The sequence below is a fragment of the Schistosoma mansoni genome, chromosome 4 (genome assembly GCF_000237925.1).
Source record: "Schistosoma mansoni strain Puerto Rico chromosome 4, complete genome".
NCBI classification, from domain to species: Eukaryota; Metazoa; Platyhelminthes; class Trematoda; order Strigeidida; family Schistosomatidae; genus Schistosoma; species Schistosoma mansoni.
In genome coordinates this window covers 1,485,282-1,509,893 of record NC_031498.1, presented here as the reverse complement: position 1 = coordinate 1,509,893, position 24,612 = coordinate 1,485,282, and the positions used below count along the sequence as shown (strand labels likewise).

Genomic DNA, 24,612 nt, shown 5'->3' with positions numbered 1-24,612 from the left:
TATTATATAACGTGATGGCGTTTGAAGCGAACGGTATTGGGTTCGAGTCCTAAAGTGTACATCGACACTGGGATGTAGGTTTGTCCAGCTGAAGAGTCTCAAATAGGACGAAACGCACACCCTGGATTCCACTACTAGCTACCATCCCTCTTTGCTTATAAACCTTGTGACGTGAAGCAATATTGAGGTAATTCACACAGGATACACATATTTACACAAGAGACTGACCAATTGTAGTCCTAGACAATAACGGGAAGGTACAAGCAAACAGTACTAGTGAATTTGAGTATAAAATGTTTATACCTCATCGTTTGAGGACGTTAGTTACTTTGTTCAATAATTAAAAAAAATTTTTTTGTCTAAAAATAAGCACACTTAAGTTTTTATTTTGAAATATTTAGACAAATTATTTACTGCGTTGGGTGAAGACAGTTTTATAATTTGATTTTTGTGATGTTATGAACTAATAACAAATTATAACTATTTAAGATTCTCAAAGGGACTGCTCGGATGACGCCAGTTATAAGACTATAAATATAATATGTTCAGTTTCACTCATCCCGTTCTATCTACAAATTGAACTATTCAAGGAATTTTATATAGTTGAAATCATGAGTCAGTTAAAGCTAGACCAAATGCCCTGGTACGGCCGAGAGTGGGAAGTACACGCTCTCCCTCTCAAAATGCTGTCGCATGGCCACGCGTATACAGCCACTGCCAGGGAAGTCCTACTCACTGCCTTCTCGCACAACGGGTGTTGTTTACGAAATTGAGAGGACGAAAAGCGAATGTCCGGAGCTTTAACCGGGTTGGTGGACACGCAGCCTCTTGTACCAATATCTATGTGTTTAAATAAATTTAAATAAATAAATAGGCCACCATAAAAAACCTGGTAGCACTGGATGGCCGTTTCCTATGTAATATCCTTCAAACATCTTGTGCAATATTCTTAACTATTATGGTTGTCGAAGAATTGTTGTTACGTTCACAGCCTTGTAAGCGATTAATTTGTCTGTCACAATGAGTGTGAAATACTTCAGCGGTTTCAAGGTTAGTGATAGTCACACCTAGGGACCTTAGAATTACAATAATCCTGTTTTACTTTTCGGGAAGACCTTCTATCTTTCTCTACCCTAATCCAACAACTGTTTCTGAATATCTTGTAAAAGTCATGCTGGCGGTCTCTTCATGAGGTCCGACATCTGTTTCTGGTACTCAATACAGCCATAGTCAATTTGTCTTTCTTCGATAGACGTCGTTTCCAGTACGTGGTCTGAGAGAGCCTTTCTTTTTGTTCTGTTGTCCCCCATTAGTGCTAATGAATATGGAAATCTATGTCAAAGTGCGGTCTTTGTTGTCATATGACATACACACTTTGCATCATGTTACCACTACTGTACACGTTATCTAAAATACTTCCCTGAGTTCTATATTAGAACTTTTTCACGAGCCTGTGGCTGAACATGCAGATTTTTCACTTAAGATCTTCCCCCCCCCTCTGAGTTATGACATTCACTAAGAGTTCTTATATTATTGATGTAGGAACCAGTCTGAATGTTAGCTCTGCGTATGGTACGCAATAAGCGAAAACAACATATATTGTGGTGTATGATACTTATGTAGATAGATATAATTTTTATGTCACACTCATCAGGAGTAGAACGCTTGGCAACAGAAGGCTAAGAGGATTGGATCAAAGAAAACAGGAATGTAAGTAGAGAGTTATTTTAATAACAACCAGAATGGAGGAACGATGAAGTTTGTAAGAAACAACTGATGGGAGATGTGCGAATGAAGTATTTTATGTATGGTTTTCATAATTTACAAAGATATTTTGTAATTTTGAACTAAAAAAGTGGTTTACTCCACTTGAATGTTCGTTCACTACAATGTGAAGGAGTTTATAAAGGATGAGGAAGTACACAATATAAAAGCTATAGAAAAGACAGGAGAATCCGGAATGAACAACAGTGTAACCTTAAAATTGCAACCTTATCTTGATCACCTTGAAAAAATTCAACTCCTTCAAGATCACTGTCTGCCTTATCCATCACTTCCTGAAATATGGCTGGAGAACAACTTAGACCAAATGGAAGGAAGTTATATTTGAATAGATCAAAAGGAGTGTTAATTGTTGTCAAAACGGATGAAGTATTATCTAAAAGGATTTGAAGAAAGCGTCTTTTAAGTCAACTTTCAAGTACGCCTTAGAACCATAAAGTGGATTTAGAGTATCTTCACTCTCCGTCATCTTGCAAGTTTTCCTCAACAAACAGGAGTTCACCACATATTCTAAGGGTTTTGCCACCCGCCTTCAATGGTCTAACAATAGGAGCACCCCGTTTTGAAGACTGAATGGGTTCAATTACACCTTTCACACACAAATCGTTCAATGTCTTATTTACTGTTTCTCGAAGACCATAAGGAATTACTCGTCTATGAAGAATGACTGGATCACCTTGTACTTGAAGTTTTATAGGCCAAGTTTTCATACAGCTATCAAATCTTTAAGTGATGTCTCAGAACTTTCTTTAGAAACTAGTAAAGACAACTCCACTTTAGGCTTTTTCAAATTTTTAAACTCAGTATTGACAGTCATGTTTTGCTAACTTAAAATTCACAAGGTATGTATAAATAATTATCACTTCATTTTAGCAATTCATAGCATCCACGTATGGACAGTCTGTGTCCAATAATCATCAAAACTACAACTTCAGTGGGTCTTCCCACGACGTTAGGATCTAAAGAATTCACGTTCTTGAATGAAATAATGCACTCTATACTGCCTGTGTCCACAATATTGTCATGAAATGGTCCAAAGGATGCATAAAATCGCTTTTGAACTTGAACATTACCTTTCGAAATGTTATATAAAGATAAGTGATCATTAAGAACACCCGAATAAATGGGATCTAAATTACTAGGTTAAGTACTACTTGAGGTAAAATTCAAAGCACTTTTGCATACTGACTGAATGTGTCCTATCTTATCACATCTAAAAGATTTAGCATAACGAAATGCACATGAAGTGTGAGAATGAAGTTTGCAACAGGATAAACACTTACCAAACTTTATCTCCTCTTTGTTGTTTGTTTTCAATTCCTTGTTGAATCACGTTTCATATTTTCACAAGAATAGCAATCACTAATAAACGAACGCATGTCCGATCGACCCTGAGTTTGTATTTCAAGATAACGACTGAGCAAAGTTCAAATGGATTCTACATTAGAAATTTTGATCGACTGGACATCAAGTTCATTCACTGCTTCTTGGTTGATACACGCAGTTCTAGAATCCTGAAACGAACAGTTTGGCATTCCTAACAACTCTCTTTCTAGACCCGGTATGTTAATTCCTGTAATTAATCGACCCAGCAGCCGCACATGGAGTGGATCACCAAAATTGTATTTGACAGCTTGTATTTGCAGTCCAAGGATGAATTGTGTAACCTTTCAGTTATTCTGACAAATCACCTTACGAACTTTTGCCCTCCCACAACATTCAAAACTACTGAACCTTTCAGGATTTAAGAGTACTTCCTTAAGAGTTGTATCGGGGAGTGAGGTAGGCTTTTTTAGAAATGCAAAAGTTTAAAATAAGCCGTAGGCTTCTTTAACGATGAATGTAAGAAAATGTCACAATTTTATCACCTGTCACATCTTCATTGTTCATGCTCCGGATTTCAAACCTTCTCAAAATCTTCGAAAAATGAATGTTCAGCAGTCCCAACGCAGGCCCCATCTCGACTCCAATGTGATAGTCAGAAATTTTTGGATAATTGTACAAGCTAAGAATCCCAGAAATAACGCAATTTAACCGAAAACTATATGGGCACGAACTATACAACTCAAATCTTAAACTACCAAGTCATATTGTGTAAACAGTAACAATTTAAGATCCTATTACTTCTACAGGATGTGTGTAAAAATGGTTTGCAAATGCAGTGCGCTATTGATGGATTATAGTAATGCTGTGACGTGTGGCTGGTGGAAACGTGATATCTCTGGTCGCTGAACCTAGAGAGACCGGAAAAAGCTAACCAACTGTGTAATGTTTGACTTCCCTTCTATTACTGATTTCTATTTAGGGCTCATTGAGTGCAAACTTCTCGTAGTTGTCTAGAATGAATGATTCTCCAACCTTCATATAATTCTCTTTATTAGGTTGTGAATCATGTGCTTGACAAATCGATCAAGTACTCAGTCTGGTGGTAGTATACAAACGGTTAATCGTATAATCATGTGATTGAAGTCAAACGTGAAAAACAGGCACATCTTTACCTTGCCATGAAATTAGAATGGAGTGAATGTTTATGAAACCAAGGGTAATTACAGCCTAGTTTAAATTGAGTCATTTCGGTTAAGGATCAAAATTTTCAGCTCATTTTATTATGTCCGATATTTTTGGTAGTTTCTGACATCTTTTTAGCATCTCGCGCATATTAATGGGGTGCTTTTATCTTGAAATATTATATTGCTCTTTCATTCCTGGCGTGAATTTCTGTTATAACAGTTTCTTCTACTCATCAATGATGGTAGCCCAATTATTTCTCTAGTAGTATATTTGACGGTAGGACCGTTCTGACTACAACGTATCATGCTTTATTACAACATGTATCAAAAACCCAACAGTTTAGTGCAAGTTAACTATCTTTATTAAATTAAATAATCACCCGGGAAAAAAAGGATTATTGCCTAACCGAATGATCCTCGGCTAATATTTGGCGGTTATTATACATTTTCACCATTCAGGTTCACCACTTGTGAGAGATTATTTCGATAATTGAGGATTGTTGTTTTGCAACGGACTGGTTGGTTAACACTAGCTCGTCAACCGAATAAATATAGTTTATTTCTAGTGTTACAATCAGCTCACTCGTGTCGCTTGTCATGCCATACTTAAAAAAAACTAGCACGTAACAAACGATGACGATCGGTAACAGCAGACGTTAAGAGATCTCTTAGACGCAGAGTGAGACACTGACTCATGTTTATACCTGCATTTAAAATTTACCTAATTTAGGACTACGATGGAATATCATCAGTACTGTTTTCAGAAATGTCGCTGACATCATCAAGCTGAAGCTACGTCGAACTCTTTGATGAATTTTCTTTTACCTATGTCGACGGTTCTTAAGATGTCGGTTGTCTGACGTCTGCTCCACCATCTCAAGTCAGATGAACTAGTGGTCTTAACGTTATTCACTCGAAAATCCCAGGAGACTTCCAGGAAAGGACTAAATATTCAAGAGTAGTGCTATCTGTCAGATCTTTAAAGCAGTTAAAATTACCAAGTGCATGGAAATATGACAAATTTAACTAGGCAAATGAAATCACCATAGGCATTTGAATAAAACCTGTCACACAGTCATAATAACTAATATTTTCACCATAATTATGGTAGAAGCTGTTTCTGACACTATTGATTTATGCTTTTTGGGAGTAAACAGCCCGTTTACTGATGTAAACAACTGACTTTTCAAGTGTATAGGGGAAACAAATGACAGTTACGAATTATTGGTAGTCTCTACTCGAACGGGTAGTATAAAAACCTTTTATTGATAGAATTGATGTTGGGCTCTCGTCTTACAGCTTTAGGAATCTATAGAATGAACACGAGTCATTTGACCTCGTATCCATAGCTTTGTTGGGGGTGTGTGTAACCGATCCGTTCACTTTATTATCTAAGTTCCTGATGTATTTACGTCCATTCAAATTCCGGTCAGCATGTAAATTCAGAAGCGAGAGACGTAACCACGTCATTATATTTTCAAATATATGGTTTTTGTTCAGAAATGCATTTCCTGTTGTTCAGTTAATTCAATTATTTAGGTCATGTTGAAGGAAGATTTACAGTTTTTCGCGGGTGTTATAAGTCTACGTAAGCGTGTTTGTTGTTCAAAGTGTGCGATTCGTCTGTGATCATTTTGGTTTGAATATCAATACTTGCTCTCCAGGAACACAATGTAACTTTGATTGCATGAACGTCCGGGTAACTGAGTTATAAGAAAGATATTTGTCTAGTCGTAAGAGTTCAAACAAGACCTAGTATTGACCCACCAATGAGCTAAGAGAACTATATTCAGAGCTAATGATTACTTTAACTTCGTTTTAATTTTATTAATTAAATACTTGGCCCATCATGGAAGCCTTATTATACTCGAAGTCGTTGTTTTTTGGGATTCGTTTACTTGGATGTAGTTATATTCGTTTTCTATAAAAATAGGACTTAGACGTTCATAACCAGCTTATATTTAGGATATAAACATTTTGTTTGAGAAAAATGTAATCGTTAGTAGGTCAACGACTCACCGTTTGTCCCCTATCTGTCAATTTTCTACGTCCTGTTAAGGAATAAACCTGTCCTAATTTGTAAGTTTTGGTTCTGAATTCATTGTCGAGGATGTCTCATTTGCAATTTCTATGGAAGCTTCATGTTTTGAGAGGCTTCAGCTATCACCGAACTATTTTCCAAGTGGGGGGTTCGTATATTGCTTTTCAAACTAGCACTCTGACAAAAGCTACTAGGTGAATTTTGCTTTGACAAAAAATTTCAGCTGTTGAATTAGCATACAAATATCAAGATGATGAAAACTATCATTCTGTGTTGAACCGATCCAAGTATACCTCCATTCGAGTTTGAGTAGTTTTCCGTCTTTAAACCCTAGTTTTTGTTTATGTTAGAAATGTTAGCCTATTTATGGTTGAATACAATAAGCTTCTAAAATTACGAGTGTTATGGAACGAACATAACCAACTAGTAAACAGTATGAATGACTAACAGCGCGCGTTTAAACTTTTTCAACCTCTCGATTTTAATTTTCATCTTCCAGAAGAAGCCGAGTGCAATTTTGGAGAGCTTAGTTTTCCCAGTTTACCGTTATTGATCGTCACAATGAAGAATGATGGTTCTGTACAAGCAAAGCTAATACCGCTTGCTTTTTGTTTCATATCTCACCACTGCTTATTTCCATACATGTGACTCCCATTTAGAAAATGTATTTCAGTAGTAAAGACGACAGTTTATCACTAGAAATCGCTAAGTGATGTACTCATACGTAAGAGGTGGTTTAGTGCTTACGGCGTTCCACTGTCGGTCTTGTGTTCGAACCCCGGCCCAACTACTTCGGTTTAGGCAACTGGCTGGCATCATAAGCTTTCACACCTAGTGTGATTCATCATGCTTTATTCGTCTGTCTCCATTCTTTTTTCTTTGTGGTTCAGAGATTTGGACTTGTTTGGGATTCGACATTTTTAATAGTATGGATAGCACATCTACATCACGTCATTTCAATAAGAAATCTTCCAGTTACATTGTGCATTGAATATAAAATCTGTTCTATTTTGAATTAGTAACAATTCGAACTGCAAAATCAGTGTGCATTGTTTCACTTTTGTTTTAAACCTTCCTATCTTCTTTACAATAATAAGCGTCTTTACTTTCAAGCAAATATGAATAGCAAGTTTTTCGTAAACTTCGTGAGAGTTTATGTATTGAATGAATGAAATGTTACTGGCAGTAGAATCCAAGACTCACGTTTTGTTTTAATAGGGACTCGTCATCTGGATCTACTTGCATCCCAACGAAGACTGGTCAAATTTCAATCAAAGCATCAATGACAGGATAATCCAGGCTATTACAAATTAAATTAATGGGATTTTAGTTGTTGAATTTTAAAGAAAATCAAAATTATTCACTTCATAATATGAACTATTAATTTAAGTATGTAAATACGCATAATTAGGTGTCAGATTCGAAATCAAATTCTTGTTGTGTTAGTGTAACGATTCACTTCTCTCGTTTGTTCCTATTCACTCAACAAGAATAGCATGTTATTTTAGGTAGATAGATATTTGTACTTTTGCAATTTTTGTGTGTGCCTTATTTAAAGGTAACTTTGTAAGATTGAAAGGTCAGTTACTTCAGCTTAGTCAACTATAGATGTAACTTAATCATTTGTTCAGTCAAATAATGAATGCAATTAATACGTAATTAGATTTCAGAAGTAATTGATTATTCTAAAAGCTGTCAAAAAGTGGTAGTTTTTGTGATAACTTGTACCCGCCTATTAGAGAGCGGTGAGTCATCGATCGGACCAGTGACATACGAAACCCGTACGGCAGTCTAGAGTACTTGTCGGTCCTGCTTCTGCCTAGTCCAGCTAGTTAAGTCCAGAACACCAATCTCAGCCTCTGCGGTATGTATCATTATATTTCTAACATACTGAGTTTATATACCAATCAAACTAACCACATCGTACCATAAAATAGAAAACAACATTTGTACAAGATTCAACCAAATGTAACTGTAAATAAGGGAGATAGTAAATGAGAGACAGGGCATAATTCAAGAACGGTAAATCGTATGACAATAGTTCACAAGTCAAAATAAGAGTAACTTGAATATGAATAGTTTAGTTATTTAGCAATTATACGATAAAAATATATGCAGAGTATTGGTTCATAAACGGATTCCAAAGTTGCCATTCGCTAATCTTATGGGGACATAACAGTGTTTGACAATATCGACACTGACTTTACTGTATATATTTGAAACCAGTTGTCAGGGTTTATGATATTAACTGGTTTTCTCTCTTGTAGTCAATTTTAGTATTTTTCTTTTCACAGTTTAACTCGAACTTTTTTTTCATAGGGAACAGCTAATTCGATTTGCCGTTTTTTAGTATCAGACGTCCTGACTATTTTCTGGTTATACGAAGAGTTTAGCGATTTTATAACTTAAGTGAAATAATGCTGGGGCTACCAACCTTCTCTTTCTAAGACTTTAACATGTACCACAAAGTCCAGACCCAGGTACTAATGAGTTTGTTTACAAAAGACATCTCATAGTCTTAGTGTTAAAGTGACTCAACAGTGACTGTCAATGTGACGATTTAAACAAAAGGCTCTATATTCAGATTTACCGGTGATCTATTCCAGGGCAAATCGTAACTGTAGGAGACCTATGAGTTCAAAGACTTATGAAATCCATAATCACTGAACTTCATCGCTTGTTTGATTCTTTTTATTCAGTTCACATGTTTTTGTTTTTCTCTCAAAAGTTCATTTGTTATGTTCGTAAATTTCTTTTTTTTAGATGAACTGAACTTGGAATTACTATTATATTTAGTATTATCGAAGAATGTGTGATGAGGTAAATACATTCTCAATTAGATAAACTCTACTAATTATATATTTGGAATTTTTATTATTAATAAGAATTTCAGATTAGTTTTGATAATTTCTATTAAATTTAAGGTTATTCTTGATAATATATATCTCCACATTAGTCAATAAATTCAGTCAGATTTTAAAATGAAATCTAGACATACATCAACTCTGGGATGCAGGTATATCCAACTGACGAGTCTTAAATACGATGAAACGCGCATCCTTGATTCCTTTTTTAAACACCACCCATCTACGCTTATAATGCTTGTGACCTAAGGCAATACCGAGGCATTCTGTACAGGATGCATATATGCAAATAAGAGACTGATCAATTGCATTCCTAAACATCAATGGGAAGATTTAAGCAAACCATAGGAAATGAATTTAAACACACAAGTGTTTGCATTTTAATGATCATTTATACGATATTATTTAAAACAAAAATAAAATCTCAACTTCTAAAAAGTTTCACAATTAGATGGAACGAAGCTTGACTTTTGTTCAAGATTCTAATCGTTAAAGTATCATAGGCATCTGTTATCTTTTTATTTGACTGTTATACATTATCGATCGTAATATCTACTTCTATAAGTTTATCTGTTTGTAAATGTGAATCAATTAAGCATTGGAAGAGAATCTTTGACCTACAGAACTGAAACATTTTTATTTTACTTACATACCTTTCTGAATGATTACTGAGTTTAAGTATTAAGGTAATCAGCCACGCCATGAATGACTGATATGTACACTCCTTTTTAATGTTGGCTATTGTAAAATAAAGTCTTTCATAATGCCTAGAGTGTACTCCATTTTGGATGAGTGAAAAAATCTAATATCTTGCTACTGATCTCTCTAGTTATCTGTCGTAAATCAAAAATTAAACGACTCTTAAAGTGATAGCAGTTACAAAGCCTCACTGTCTCAACTTCATAATTAGTTAACATTCTACTAGGTATTTACATCCTGTGATTAAGCAGCCTGTGCGTCCATCTATTCCTTCTATTTCTAGAGATATTCTTCACCCTGATGACTTTATGACAGAAAATGTTATATGATTTCATTTTTCAGTTACCATAGCAGTTTCTTGTTTTTTTTTCTCTACATAAATTGATTATTAATTGAGTGTAGTATAGTATTTAAACTATCATTTACTACTTTCAAACAATTCAATTCGGCTAATTATATACCAGATCGTCAAAAAAGCTAAACTCATCACTTTTAGTTTAGACGACAATGTTTCTACTGATTACGTATACATAATTACCTTAATTTATTTTATCACTCTGAAGCCAATGCTCAAAACGTGGACATTTACTCATTTATGTAAAATTAATCAACCACATTCTAATTCTCCCATATCCACTTTTATCATAAAATATCATCTAAATTTGAGCCAGTCACTGATAGGTCCTGGGTTCGAATCTCGCGAGTGCGGGATCGTGGATGCGTACTGCTGAGGAGTCCCACAATAGAACGAAACAGACATCCAGTGCTTACAGGTTTTCCATGGTGGTCTAGCTTCAATTGACTCACGCTTTCAACTATGAAAAATACTAAATCTCCACAAAACCCCTTCTGATAATTACATTTTTGGTTATGTAAGTACTCAATATTTGAGTGCTTGTATGTTTGATTTTTGTTCTCTAATTGTATACGTGACAACAACATACATATATACTGATCAATAGTGCATATATATAAATTGTACTTTGTTTCATTTTATAATCATTTGCTTTATGATCATTGTATTGTACATCGTTCGACTTCAAATATGAGTGAATAAACTAGTGTTGAGAAAAAAAATATGCTTCACTTAAACAACATGAAATCCGAAAATGTATTTATTCTCATAGGTCGTTCACACATATCATTTAGTTTCTTGTTGGTATGAATGAAATTAGAACATTGGGCATAGGTATAGAAAGTATTGGAAATAAATTACAAAAGTATGCGACAATCGATAAATATCTTTCAGATTTACCACTCAAATAGGTCAATGATTGTCGATCTGTTGAGCAATTCACAATTGGCTTGTTTTCTGATTTCCTCACGACTTCGATCATCATAAGAAACTTCATAATTTGATCATATTTCATCATCTAATCACCATTTATGTGATTCCACCATACTTTACATCAATCAGGGAACATACGTTGATGCACGTTCATCCAAGTCAGTTGAGGTCATCTATTACTGCTATTGATTTAATTTTCTTAATCAAACTCCCAATCTTTTGTCAATATTCTTGTGTTTATCAATGTCTGTGTATTGGGGCGTGGCAGTGAAGCTTTTTCCTTGGTGTGTATGAGAATATCTTGATGAAATCATTAGTTGTATGTGGTGAATGTTGGTGATGATGGTAACATAGACACTAGAAAAAGTAAAACTAAGAAAGATAACCAACTAATCATTCAGTGCTGTATGTTTCAGCCATGTACTAAGTAATATCTTACACTATAGATCCTCTAAACAATTAAAACGTTTATTCTGAGATCATTAAGTTTCTCTGGTGTCACTTCATGTAGAGCAGCTTCTTGTTCCTTTTTTGAGCACTTTCCGTAAATATCATCTATTTCTATTCTAGATGAGTTCCTTTTCGATTCTCTTCTAAATGATCTTTATGTCTTCACAATTGTTTTGTGATTTCATTTCATACATTATTGAATTTCTTAATGGCTTATTGTATTGAATTTTTTCTTTATATATTAGGAGTAACTTTAGAACAAACAAATGTCCATGTACAGTGATATCATTATTGTAAACTGATTGGTAGTTAGTATACGTGTTGACACTACGATGATATTTTTGTGTAATAATTATTGTCTACTAAAAAAAGTGTATTTGTGCACAAATAATATAAGGTCATAATGAAATCAATAATTCAATAAGAATATTTGTGATCACAAAATGATGAATAGTTTTACGTACTGTCTTAGTACTACGGACCTGTAACAAGATGTAAAATGTATTGTAGTGAACGAAGACTTGATGAGAAGAACCAGTTTATTGTTTAGTGCAAGATTATAGAGCATCTTGGTAAAATATTAATATCATACGTTAAATATATCACTTGCACATCTTCCATCAGTTGTTTGTTATAAACTTCATCCCTGTTGTTATTTACAATCACTCTGTTTACATTCCTGTTCTCTTCATTTCAATCTTCTGCTCTCAGGCGTTTTACTTCCGATTGGTGTTACATAGTACTTATATCTGTCGACACCGCAGTATCTTACTGTTCAAGCCAAATTTACTCTCTCTCTCTCTCTCTCTCTATATATATATATATATATATATATATATATATATATATATCTTCCACGATGTACATCTCGATAAATCTGACTGACAATTTACCAACAGGATGGAATACGCGTTTCCGCTACTTCCCATAATTCATCTGTTGATAAACACTTGCGACAAAGTGGCTAAATTTGGAAATTCCTCACATGATGCAAATATGCCAGCAGAGACTGATCAAATTTAGTTCTGAATATCAACAGCGGGATGATTCAAATCTTTATTAATGATGATGCATGATTGGAAAGTTCATCTGTGAACACTGCAGTTTGAATTAAACAAAAAGATTCATAGTTGTATCAAGCGTACTATCTATCAACACAGTTTATGTACTTAAATACAATCTTCATTACTAGCTAACACCAAATAAAAGGCTATCAAAAGTCATCAAGATCTTTATTAGACAAGCTGTTGTGGCAAACATAGAAATCATAAAGAAGACGAATAAGAGTGTTCACATCTAGATCCAAACTTTAATCTTATCTGTATGCGTAATTTGAGCGATGAAACCAATTTATGATTAGAGACTCTAAATGATGTGGCTGATAAAAGGTTGCGGTGAACATTTTATATTTCATAAGTTCCTTATCTCAATTCCAAGCTCATAGACTTCTTAATTTTGTGTTTTCACTACTTATTAACATTACTTCCTCTTCTTTGTTTTTTCACTGACTTTTTTCGTTGTGTTAGTGTGCGTGAGTAGTGGCAAACTTCAACAATGCTCATTCACGCACCTTTCTGATAGGCTAAACAAGTGCAGATTTATTATGTGCATGTGTTCTCAGGCCACCTTAATATCAAATAGTCTGTGAGATATTAATGATGAGGCATGGTATTGGATGAAGTTGATCATGAACTACTTAGTCAAGGTCTCAGTCTACATGTCTTTCTGTGAATCTGAAGGATAATCGCGTATATATACTTATGAATTGCATACACTATCATTCTATTTGCCTACTAAACATTCTCACTTATTTAACAATTCTCTCAATTTCATTGTTGAACTTGGTATACCTTATGAAGTGTATTTCGGAACTGAATTAGATTACAGAACATAACAGTCTCACATCGTTTATTCATGTTTGTCTGTTATTACGTTTCAAAGTATGCTTCATTTTTGAATGTTTAAATCATTTCTTTTTTTCTTTTTAATGTTGCCTAGGTTGACTCAAGTATGATGAATACAGTCAGAGTGATTACAATTAGACCGAATCCACCATCATGCCAACAAAATACTCGTAAGTCTACTACTATGTGCATAATAATAATCATACATAGCCTAAAAGCAATTCATACAAATTTTTAAAAAAATCATTTAAATCTGTACGAATGGATAAAGTTTAAAGTTAGTTAACCGTAATAAAAATTATTAGTATCGTGATATCAATATTATGGCAATAAAAGCTGGTCAACTAGTCCATCTCATGTTTAGGTCGACTATGAAATAGTAAAAATGTTTGTTCTGCGAACTTTTATGTCACTTGCAGAACTTTTTTTTCTCCCTTGAAAAATGGTTCAATGTCCTACTTTTAACAGCTTGATGTTCAATGGTTGTCTAAGTCAAGTCAGTCCTTGATGTAAACTGCATAATTTAGAACTGAAAAAAAAACAGTATCTAATAGTTCGTTATTGTTGCAGACGTCGTAAAACATGTAAGGTATTTATTTACTTCAATTACTGTATTTATTCTGATATGTCTTTTAAATAGTGTTTTTAGTCACCTTCGTTGTCAGCAGATCTCAGACGATTATATTATCTTACACTTTAGAATACCTTATTTTTACAAATGTATTCATACCGTGTTTTTAGTGAGTTTTATGATTATGTCTTATCTAAATTGTTTGCTCTAACCTACTCATTATTAACGTAGAACTTGGTACAGACTTGCGTAACCTATTAATACGAATAAATGAACATGACCAGATTATCAAGAGATCGATAGTGATCAAGACGGAACATTCAGAATTTGGTCCGAAAAAAAGAGTAGAAAAGTATGCATGAATGAATATTGGAGTTTAATATAAAGAATGTTATAACTGGAACTTAGATTCTTAGTATGTCGCGTATAACTTGAGCACTCGAACGCTAGAACCTTCCCAAGTCTCAAAATGAGAAGACAGAACACAAGTGGAAGGAATGTTATTCCAAACAGTGTCAATTATGGTACAAAACTGTCAGGTATTTATAGTTTTTAGTAAAAACGAAATCATCATTATAGTTATCCAATCTGCACACAGGGAGTTATTAGCATTTGCCCAATAGGGAAGTTACTCTTTGTGATTCTGGAATATTCTTCCAAAAGCTTATTGGATGGAATATGTTTGGCTCCTTCTGAGCTTCTTAGAGCTTCTTCAAGTTCACCTGTGGACTGTCCTCACAAAGAGCATGATAAAGAATGAAGGCTTCTATGTCATTGTGAACGATTCTAGACTGTTACCTAAAGTTTACAACGACTGATCACGGTTATCACATGCACCCTTACCAGGCAATCTGCCTATAAATAACGTAGCTTAGACATATAGTCAATGACTTTGTGAAATAATGTCATGTCTTGGTTCTGCTACTTTTAGCTTTCTTCCAACTTGCCTCTGCACCAGCAAACATACCTGGTAGGGGTAAACAGTAATTAGGCATGTATTACACGTAGCCTAAACACCTTAGTCGATGCACATTCTGGACATCATGAACCGGTTTGAAACGCAAGGTGTGCTTCTAAAACATACATAATTAAGAAGTTGCATCCCATACTTGTACTTCTTTTAATATCATCGAGAATGAATTTGTTTTATCACTATCAAGGTTTTATGGTTATTAATTGATTCTAATTAATTTTAGTATGCTTTGGTGAAGATGCAGTCGCCAGTTACCATAAATATTTTTTATCCTTTTTTTATCTGATTTTCAAAACTATCTAACTTAAGATTCAATATATTTGCAACAAAATATTCTATTGAAATATTCTACTAACATACTTCACTTGTTGCATAATCACTACTCAAAGTCAATAAACTATTTTTTAACACTCCTATTGTAATAATCCGAATTTTGAAGATAATTCGCTTGGTGTTAATTGATTTTTTTTCTAAAAAACTAGTAGTAATGGTCCTACTCACTGCCATCTCGTGGCATTACTGTTGTTTACGAAATTAAGAGGACGAAAAGCTAATGTCCGGCGCTTTAACCAGGTCGATGGACACGGAGAGTTTATCTAGGGGAGTTGGAAAACCCTCATTCGAAAACAATGGTGCACATGGGCTCCAGTATCCTGAGGGAACAAATGTCGTATGAATCAATCGTTGGTCACCGACTACTATGGGACTACATCTCCTCACGATGCTCCACTGCCTTGTGGATCAGACCTTTAGGTCAAAGGCTCCGAGTGTGACCTCCTAAGAAAACCACTTGTTTCAGTTTGGGCACCCGGGCAGTATCACAGCCCTCACACAAATCAAATGAGATTTGTGTGGCGCATATATATCTGGTGCTCCTTTGTACCCATATTTATGTGTTTAAATAATAATAATAAATTAAGTAATGGTATTATCATCTTTTTACTTTATTTTTTTTATCTCACATCATTTTATATTTCTGTTACGTTTTTTGTTTTTGCAAATATTCACGCTTATCACCTTATACATTGGTTGGTACACATGAATAAATATATGCTATCTACTTGTTCACCGATCATCATATTCATTTATTGTACTCCTATCAACTGGTTCTTTTCAATTCAATTTGCTGTTCAGCCTTAGTAAGTGTATATTTACAAAAGATACTTCTTATTTTATAAACAAATGAATAAGTTTGCAACTTTTGCTTTGTTAAAACAAAGCTAACTACAGATGGTTTCCAAATTTGGCAGAATGTTTTACCAAAAAGGCAAACCAATTTTGCGAGTGCCTATATATATATATATATATATATATATATATATGTACAGTTCGTTCTTTATCATAAATCTACTATGTACAAAATAGGACAGAGGTCAAACATGTGACCCTCTGTGGTAATTGGATGTGAACTAACCTAATGACTAAATCATATTTTGGTGAAAATCTCATAAGATAATACAAGTTTGTCTATCAGGAGTGTTTGGTAAATATTTTATGTAAACGTTTGTAATAATACTCTGGTACACCTAAATTCAAGTGTTTAAAATGGTTTTATAATGTGATAAATTAATATCTGTAAAGCAAGTTGTTTGCTTGAGTTTCTACTACTTCTTTTCATATTCATCATGAGGTTTGCTTATTCCCTTCAATTCATATCGTCATTTTAATCCAAGAGATAATAAAATATGTAGGTTGTATTCGTCACGAATTCATCTCAGTTGGGGTCCCATTAAAAGCCAAGTAAAAGTAGAGAGTTGTATCGTCCAAGTGTACGGCTCTTCAGTTTACATCCGCGACTCCATTAGAAGTCGAACCCAAAACCTTTATACTTCTCGGCGAATGCTTAGGCATTAAAACCACTGAATTAACTTTCAATGGTACAGCTCTAACTTCAATTAATTGACGATACATAGGGATAATCATACAATGGTATCAGTGACAACTGTTTCATTCCCGACATTTTTGAATTCCTCTAGCCATCACTTTTTAGTAAAATTTCAAGAAAATCTTGAAGTATGTTAATAGTGAGTTGACTATTTAAGTTTGGTTAAAGGGATTTTGTGGAAATTAGTTTGATTTGTTGATTATTGTATTATCCTCGATTTTCTCAGTATCTGTTAAGGTACTTAAATCAAGCCTAAAATTGCTTCTGTGATTAAAGAGATCAACCAAATTGGTTTTCACCAGTATGCAATTATTGTATTATGAAAAAGTAGTATACGCTTGTTTGATGTAGATCTCTACATATGACTTTCTTTATCATTACTTATGAAAACCCGCTGTAAACTGAGATTAAATTTACTTTATACCTTTGTTTCTACGAACTAATTCTTTCTTTCTGTATTATATCCCCATACGCAATCTTTCCTTTATATATCGCTATAATTAAAGTAACTACTATGAATTTTAGTGTTCATCTTGTTGTTGAACCACCGCATATATGTGCATGGTTCCACGTTGTAGCTGACTGACTGACTGACTGACTGAAACTGATTGGCGACCTTTCCTTGAAATCTTTAAAGTTCGGGGAGTGAATTCATAATAGTAAGCTCTTATTTTGACAGCTATCTGATGCGACGTATTGATTCACTGTTGATCTAACTCACATCATATTAAAAGTATTAAAAGTACATCATTTAAATGACTGTACATCCAGATTGAAATTTAGACGTTGTATTGTAATTTTACGATACTACAGCATTTACACCTAGACCGACTGTTATCGAATAATAATAATAATAATAATAATAACAATAATAATAAACTTTTAATTTCTTTAATACACACAAACCCGTTGCTGGTCAAATCGAATACACACTTGTATGTCCAAAATCGATTCAGTTGCACAAATAACTAAGTCAACAATTGTTTTGGACTGAACTAATAATTCATAAAGATTAGGAACATTTAATTATTGATTGAATAGTGAATTTTTCAACGAATAAATTAATGAAATCTGTTTAAATCATTTAAATAAGTTTATAATACGATGATATTACTCTAGTGTGTGTGGTTACAGACACACGCATACAAACACACATATATAGATACACAATTGAATAAAATTGTTTTCCAAAAATACACTAAATCAAATCATGTGCAATTTCACCTGATAATTTTGTGTATATCCATGTGATCATTGTGTAACGACATGTTGTAACGATAGTTACTTACGACGACAACTTGGTGGTAAATTGTAATCATTAGTTTTGATATTTGACATCATTTATACTTGTGATGTATTTATTACTGTAGGTTAAACAAAAGATTAATTGTACGAAAAAATATTCATCAAGATATATATGTCTTCGTTCTATCTTGCTGTACGGCTGTGCCCCCAAATGCCCTGGTACGGCCGAGAGTGAGGAGAGTCCACCCTCCCTCTCGAAATGGCCACGCGTATATAGCCTCTTCAACGGAAGTCCTACTCACTGCCTTCTCGTGGCATTACCGTTGTTTACGAAATTAAGAGGACGAAAAGCAAATGTCCGGCGCTTTAACCAGGTCGATGGACACGGAGAGTTCACCTAGGGGAGTTGGAAAACCCTCATTCCAAACCAATGGTGTACATGGGTTCCAGTTTCCTCAGGGAACAAATGGCGTACTATGGGGCTGCATCTCCTCACGATGCTCCACTGCCTTGTGGATCAGACCTTTAGGTCAAAGGCTCCGGATGTGGTCCCCTAAGGAAACCACCTGCTTCAGTTTTGTCATCTAGGCAGTATCACAGCCCTCACACAAATTAAATGAGATTTGTGTGGCGCATATGTATTTGGTATCCCTTTGTACCAATATTTATTTGTTCAAACCAATAAATAAATAAACGGCTGTAAAACAAAAATATCTGTGGGTTATGAGTATTCGACCATGTATTTCCTCGAAACATTCCTTGTATATGTTAGAACTATCGAGTAACATAAAGTACTGAATAAAGATAACAAATTAGTTGATGAGATGACGTGGTTGGAACGTGCACTAGGTACGCCCTACCACTTCCTACTTCAACACATGATATCAGCTAGTGTAGATTTAGTTTGGAAGAAAGGTGCGGTGTTGGCTAAATTGAAACATCATCAATCCATGAAATAATTGACTGTTGAACTAGTTCGTTTTTGTAGGCTCAAATAGCCTTGTTGTTTTTCATGCAATTATCGTCTATTTCTAAACTTTTCTATTACCAGCGATGCTGTTACTACTACTAATCTCATATTTGTCTTGATAATTTCATCTCTTTGTGCAGATATATTGTGACAGCTTAAACCTATGCACATACGTGTAGGTTCTATTCTGCACATGTATATATCAAATTACTATAATTGGCAATTCAAACTTTTCCAAAAATAATCTATCTTTTTTTTCATATTTTCCATCAACTTTTTAGAGTCCGTCAAGAGCCAGTGACACTGGAGATCGTCAAGATTCTGATGTGTGAGTAAAGACTTTTATTTGCATTTAAATAAATACATTTAACTCACCAATGATATCGGTTTGCTGTTGCACAACATTGTAGATCGATTGAAGTTAGAAATGTTGACTTAGTAGTTTTAGTATTAGGCGTTTTATTGTAGGACCTGAAGGTCGTAGTTCCAATTCTTGGTGAAGTGAGATCGATCTGTAATGTACATTTTAAACGAATGTTGTTAACGTTAATAAAGTGGTTGTGATCTTTGCGGCTTCTGTGATCTGGAGGTTAAACATTTGCTTTATATGGCAATCCCAACGTATTTATATATTGGCTAGGGCATTTGCTATTAGATATCTTTTTTTCCCGTAAAAGTTCTATAACTAAGTAGCACTATGATGGTTAGGTTCGAGAGCAAAGTTGTACAATTGTTAATTGTTCCACATTCTGTTCATTGTTTATGAAAAACTGATGGATGTTAAACTTTTGGCAAGTCGAATTCTCCATTCAGGTTGACTAATATATATATTTTAAAAAGTTCGAAAATGTCAATGTATTACTTAGTGTTATTATCTGTTGTGCTCTCTGTCCTTTCTGTAGTCTCTTTTGGTGTCATTATGATCATGACTGATGGTTGAAGATGTTCGTGTGATTTGACTGAGAATCAAGTTCTGTGGTTCAGATCTATTCACTCTCCAATTTCACTTCAAATTTACAGTTTTTAAATTGTTTTTTATTTTCTTATTCTATGGATTCTTTCATTCTTCTTCAGTCATATTGTCTGCGCTGAATATTTTCTACTACTGATGATACTGTTCGTACTTTTACTACTCTCGTATTCGTTTTTTTAAAGTTGTAGAGGCTAATTTCTTCCATAACTAACTCCAATAAATATCCCGTTGACTGAGTATTTACTCAGTCCAAATCTCCTTTGGGAAATGAAGCTCCATTGTCAACCAATGGCGTGTGTGTGTATTTGGCACCTTAGTAAAAATGAAACTAAGTCATAAACGCCACTGTGCACTTTTGTTTTTCTCTATTTCTGAGTGACAAAGGGGCACCAGATTATTTATTCAAACACATAAATATTGATACATGGAAGCACCAGATATATATGCGCCACACAAATCTCATTTGATTTGTGTGTGGGCTGTGATACTGCCCGAGTGCTCAAACTGAAGCAGGTGGTTTTCTTAGGGGGCCACATCCGGAGCCTTCAAACTAAAGTTCTGATCCACAAGGCAGTTGAGCAACGTTAGGAGATGCATTCCCATGGTAGCCGGTGACCAACAATTGGTTCATACGTCATTCGTTCCCTCAGGATACTGGAACCCATGTACACCATTGTTTTCGAATGAGGGTTTTCCAACTCCCCTAGATGAACCATCCGTGTCCACCAACCCGCTTAAAGCGCCGGACATTAGCTTTTCGTCCTCTTAATTTCGTAAACAACAGTAATGCCACGAGAAGGCAGTGAGTAGAACTTCCGTTGAAGAGGCTATATACGCGTGGCCATGTGAGAGCATTTCGAGAGGAAGAGCAGACTCTCCCCCCTCTCGACCGTACGAGGGCATTTGGGGGCATTTCTGAGTTACACAGCATATCATATATATCATCATCTCTGGCTACTAAATTGTCTTTATCCATCTACAATGTTACAATGGATCCCTTTTGTCACTGTCATATATTGATTTTTTCCGTCAGAAAATCTCCAATTCTCCTTCATATTTCTGATTAAATATTAAATAAATTAGAACTAAACATTTTAAAACATGTAAAGTTTTCTCCAGTTCTTTATATTCATTACATAAATAATTATAACTCTATGATATGTTTTATTTTGATCATGTTCGTTCCATCTATCGTCATATTCTCTCTTCTAGTTATTCTTCATTCTCTCTGCATAGGTAATCTAATTAGATTAATTAATAAAAGGATTTCATTTTTCTTATCCCAAAACTATACACAAATGTTACGTGTACTTGAATCTTACTCCACTCCTTCTTTCGTCTATCTTTTGATTAAGTGATTCCCTCCTGTAAAAGGTAATATAATTATTATTCCACGTAAAGAAAATGATCAAACACACATGACATCATAAACATACTAAATAACCCAAGCATCAAAATAAAGGAATAGATTAATCATGGTGATGATGATGATGATGCTGAAATTCTGACATTTTTCCAAATCTATAATATAGTAGATATATATATGTATACCCAGTCATGTGTTTCATATTGATGTGTGTGTGTGTGTGTGGTATCACAAAAAGTATCAATGCTTAAATGTGTAGTCAAATGTTTACATTTGTTTATCATGTACTATATATTTCTGATAGTGCTATAACAAAATATTATTTAACCAAAGAACAGGTTAATAGTAACTCATGTGTTGTTCGCATTGGGTATTTTCTTGCTAAACACAGAATTGTGCATTTAATTCAATGAAATCGGCACTTAGTTATTTACCTTAACGAGAAAATGTTTTATAAGTGGGTGTATAAATGATGATGTTTTTTTGCGTAAAGCAGTGTTGATTCTGATGTCAGCCGAACAAAAATAAAGTAGTGGGCTTTAATGTTTTATAATGGGGAAAATGTTTGATTCTGATGATTCAATTAACGAGTAAAATGCATTGATCGATTGATTCAGTCAACTATCAAAAGTGTGCACTTAGCTGATAGGTATATATATATATATATGTACAGGAGTTTTATCTATCACTAACTCTGTATACTTCATCTAGTTAACAGATGTCATACAGTGTTTGTTACCTACATTCTGTTTGACAAACAGATATATCAGTTTCGCTAGTTGAATTACATCCAGTTTACTTTGTAACTTTCAACTTTGTTTTCGTTAAGTGGTTGTGGGTAGTCGCCAGAAATCCAGGAACTTATGCTTCGTTCTAGTTAACACAATTCAACAAGGGATATCTGTAATAAAGGCTCTGATGCTTCTTGATGGATTGAAACTTAGGTCAAAGTCTGAAATGTAACCACAGCTCAAGTGACTGACTGTGGAATAAAAATGCTAATAGCTGGTTGATGATTAGTTAGTGACCAATGTCATATCTATCTAGTCTTTTAGCATTAATTAAATTCTATTTATCAAACATGAAACCTCTCGTCAGATTCCTATATTAAACAATGATTGAGGAGTCCCAGCTGTTGAATCCTCCCTAGTTTTCAATAGGTAATTAGGCTTATATTCTGTTATCGAATTCATATACTTCATATACCAACCAAACATTTTCGTTTACCAAAAATGATCGTGATTGAATTTCAGAAATGTTTCACTCTTACGTGTATTTTTGTGTCATGCATAATTCAGTTATTATTAATTAAATTTTGTGAAATTTCACTCATCACCCCGTGTCAATCCATTCACCACTGTCTGCTTCGAGATCATGAAAAGATCAGAAAATTCTTGGATTCTAATGTTTCTGTTTTTGAACTAATCGATCGAACAAGTTATTTACAACAATATCCAAGCTGGCTTGGATATTGTGGTCCAGAAAATAAAAAGAAATATACTCCAACTTATATTAATCGAAATGATAATATATGGGGTGAGTGATCTTATATTTCATGTAACAATATTTTGTATATATTGTTGAACAAGATTTAAGTGGTAATTAGTTTTGGAAGAAATATTCTGTAAAAGCCATGGGTAGAAGTGTATAGCAGGGTCACCCTTAGGCGATTCTTAGGTGAAAACGTGATCCTGTAGCCAATTCTCATTTCATGGTCAAATCGTTTGTATAAATCAAGTATTTTGTAGATAGGAGTAATGAAGCCTCTTATAGTTCAGTGTTCTTCTATCTCATAGTACTAGTTTTCTAATCTCAATTTCATAGAAACACCGATATATATATATATATATATATATATATATATATATCAGAGTGTGAACTTATTCACGCAAAATGTTTCTTTTCCTGAATATTTCGCACACTCATAAACAGTTCCATGGAAATCTTATCATCAACTGCAAGATCATAATCAATAAATATTTCATTGAAGTGTTACCGAGATGAAATTATGTGGAGAACAGTTGTTGTCGCCGTATCGATATGAAGCTGGTTATCGAATTAAGCATTCCTACTTCATTACTTCACGCCTTTTATTCAGTTTACCATTAATAAACTAATTTATATTTGCGTGTTCATTATGAAAGAAGTAAGTTGGAATAAACAGTCATTGGTTTATGTGTTAGATAAAGTGTGTACATAGAATAGTGAGCATTTGCTACATCTAACATTGTTCGTTTCACTGTGTGATGAGAAAGTGAATTCTTCCGAACAATTTTCAACATTCTAAACATGATACATAGGGGATTCTATCACTTATTGTGATGATAGAGATGAAGATGATTCACTTTTAAATTCTCTCACAGAAACTCAAAAATAACCTTTTCAATTCTGTTGGTCTCATCCCTATATTGTACTATAGTTTTAGATTAGTTAAAATTGTATACATAAAGATGTATCACTTTCTCTTTTACTAAATAGTTATAATAATTCTTCACAAGTAATAAGTCTAGGTATTGTGTTCTTCTGAAGTTTCTAACTCTCAACTGAGTAAATATGATACTTCTTTCATCGAATTGTAATTGTGTGTGTTGTGAGCGCAAAATATTCATTCATTAACTCGTTTGGATGCAACTAGACTATTTGGATTTCTCAGATGAACTAGCCCTTATATCCCATACGCATGAGCAAATGTAGGTCAAGACAACCAGTCTAACGTGAACCTCTGCATTACTAGACCTCAACATCCTGAAATATAACACAGAGAACACCAACCAAGTCACAAATGATGGAGAAACTCTGGAATTGGTGGAAAATTTCATGTATTTGGCCAGCATCGTCAATGAACGAGGAGGATTAGATGCAAATATAAAGGTAAAGATTAGCAAAGCAAAAGCAGCATTCATTCCTACAGTTGAAGAACATTTGGAACGAAAAAACAGTTTTCAATATGTTATTTACACTAGATAAACTGTGATAAATATAAATTTTAAACACTGACCATATATATCCTTAATCAAAATTGAAGTTTATTCATAATCAGATCTTATCAATTTATATTGATAATATTGATTTAATTGAACTAAATATATAA

At 34.1% G+C, this 24,612-nt stretch overlaps 1 protein-coding gene across 1 annotated transcript in view; it reads left to right on the top strand.

Annotated features, from left to right (window-relative positions):
* Positions 1–13,644: 13,644 nt before the first annotated feature.
* Smp_172650 (hypothetical protein) overlaps positions 13,645–24,612 on the top strand; it is a gene marked incomplete at both ends in the record, with an annotated part of 48,970 nt that continues 38,002 nt past the window's right edge. Inside the window, 4 exons of the mRNA XM_018796506.1 lie at positions 13,645–13,708; positions 14,394–14,461; positions 19,464–19,510; positions 22,690–23,057. Coding sequence (XP_018651641.1) covers positions 13,645–13,708; positions 14,394–14,461; positions 19,464–19,510; positions 22,690–23,057 — 547 coding nt within the window. The remainder of the gene's footprint in view (positions 13,709–14,393; positions 14,462–19,463; positions 19,511–22,689; positions 23,058–24,612) is intronic.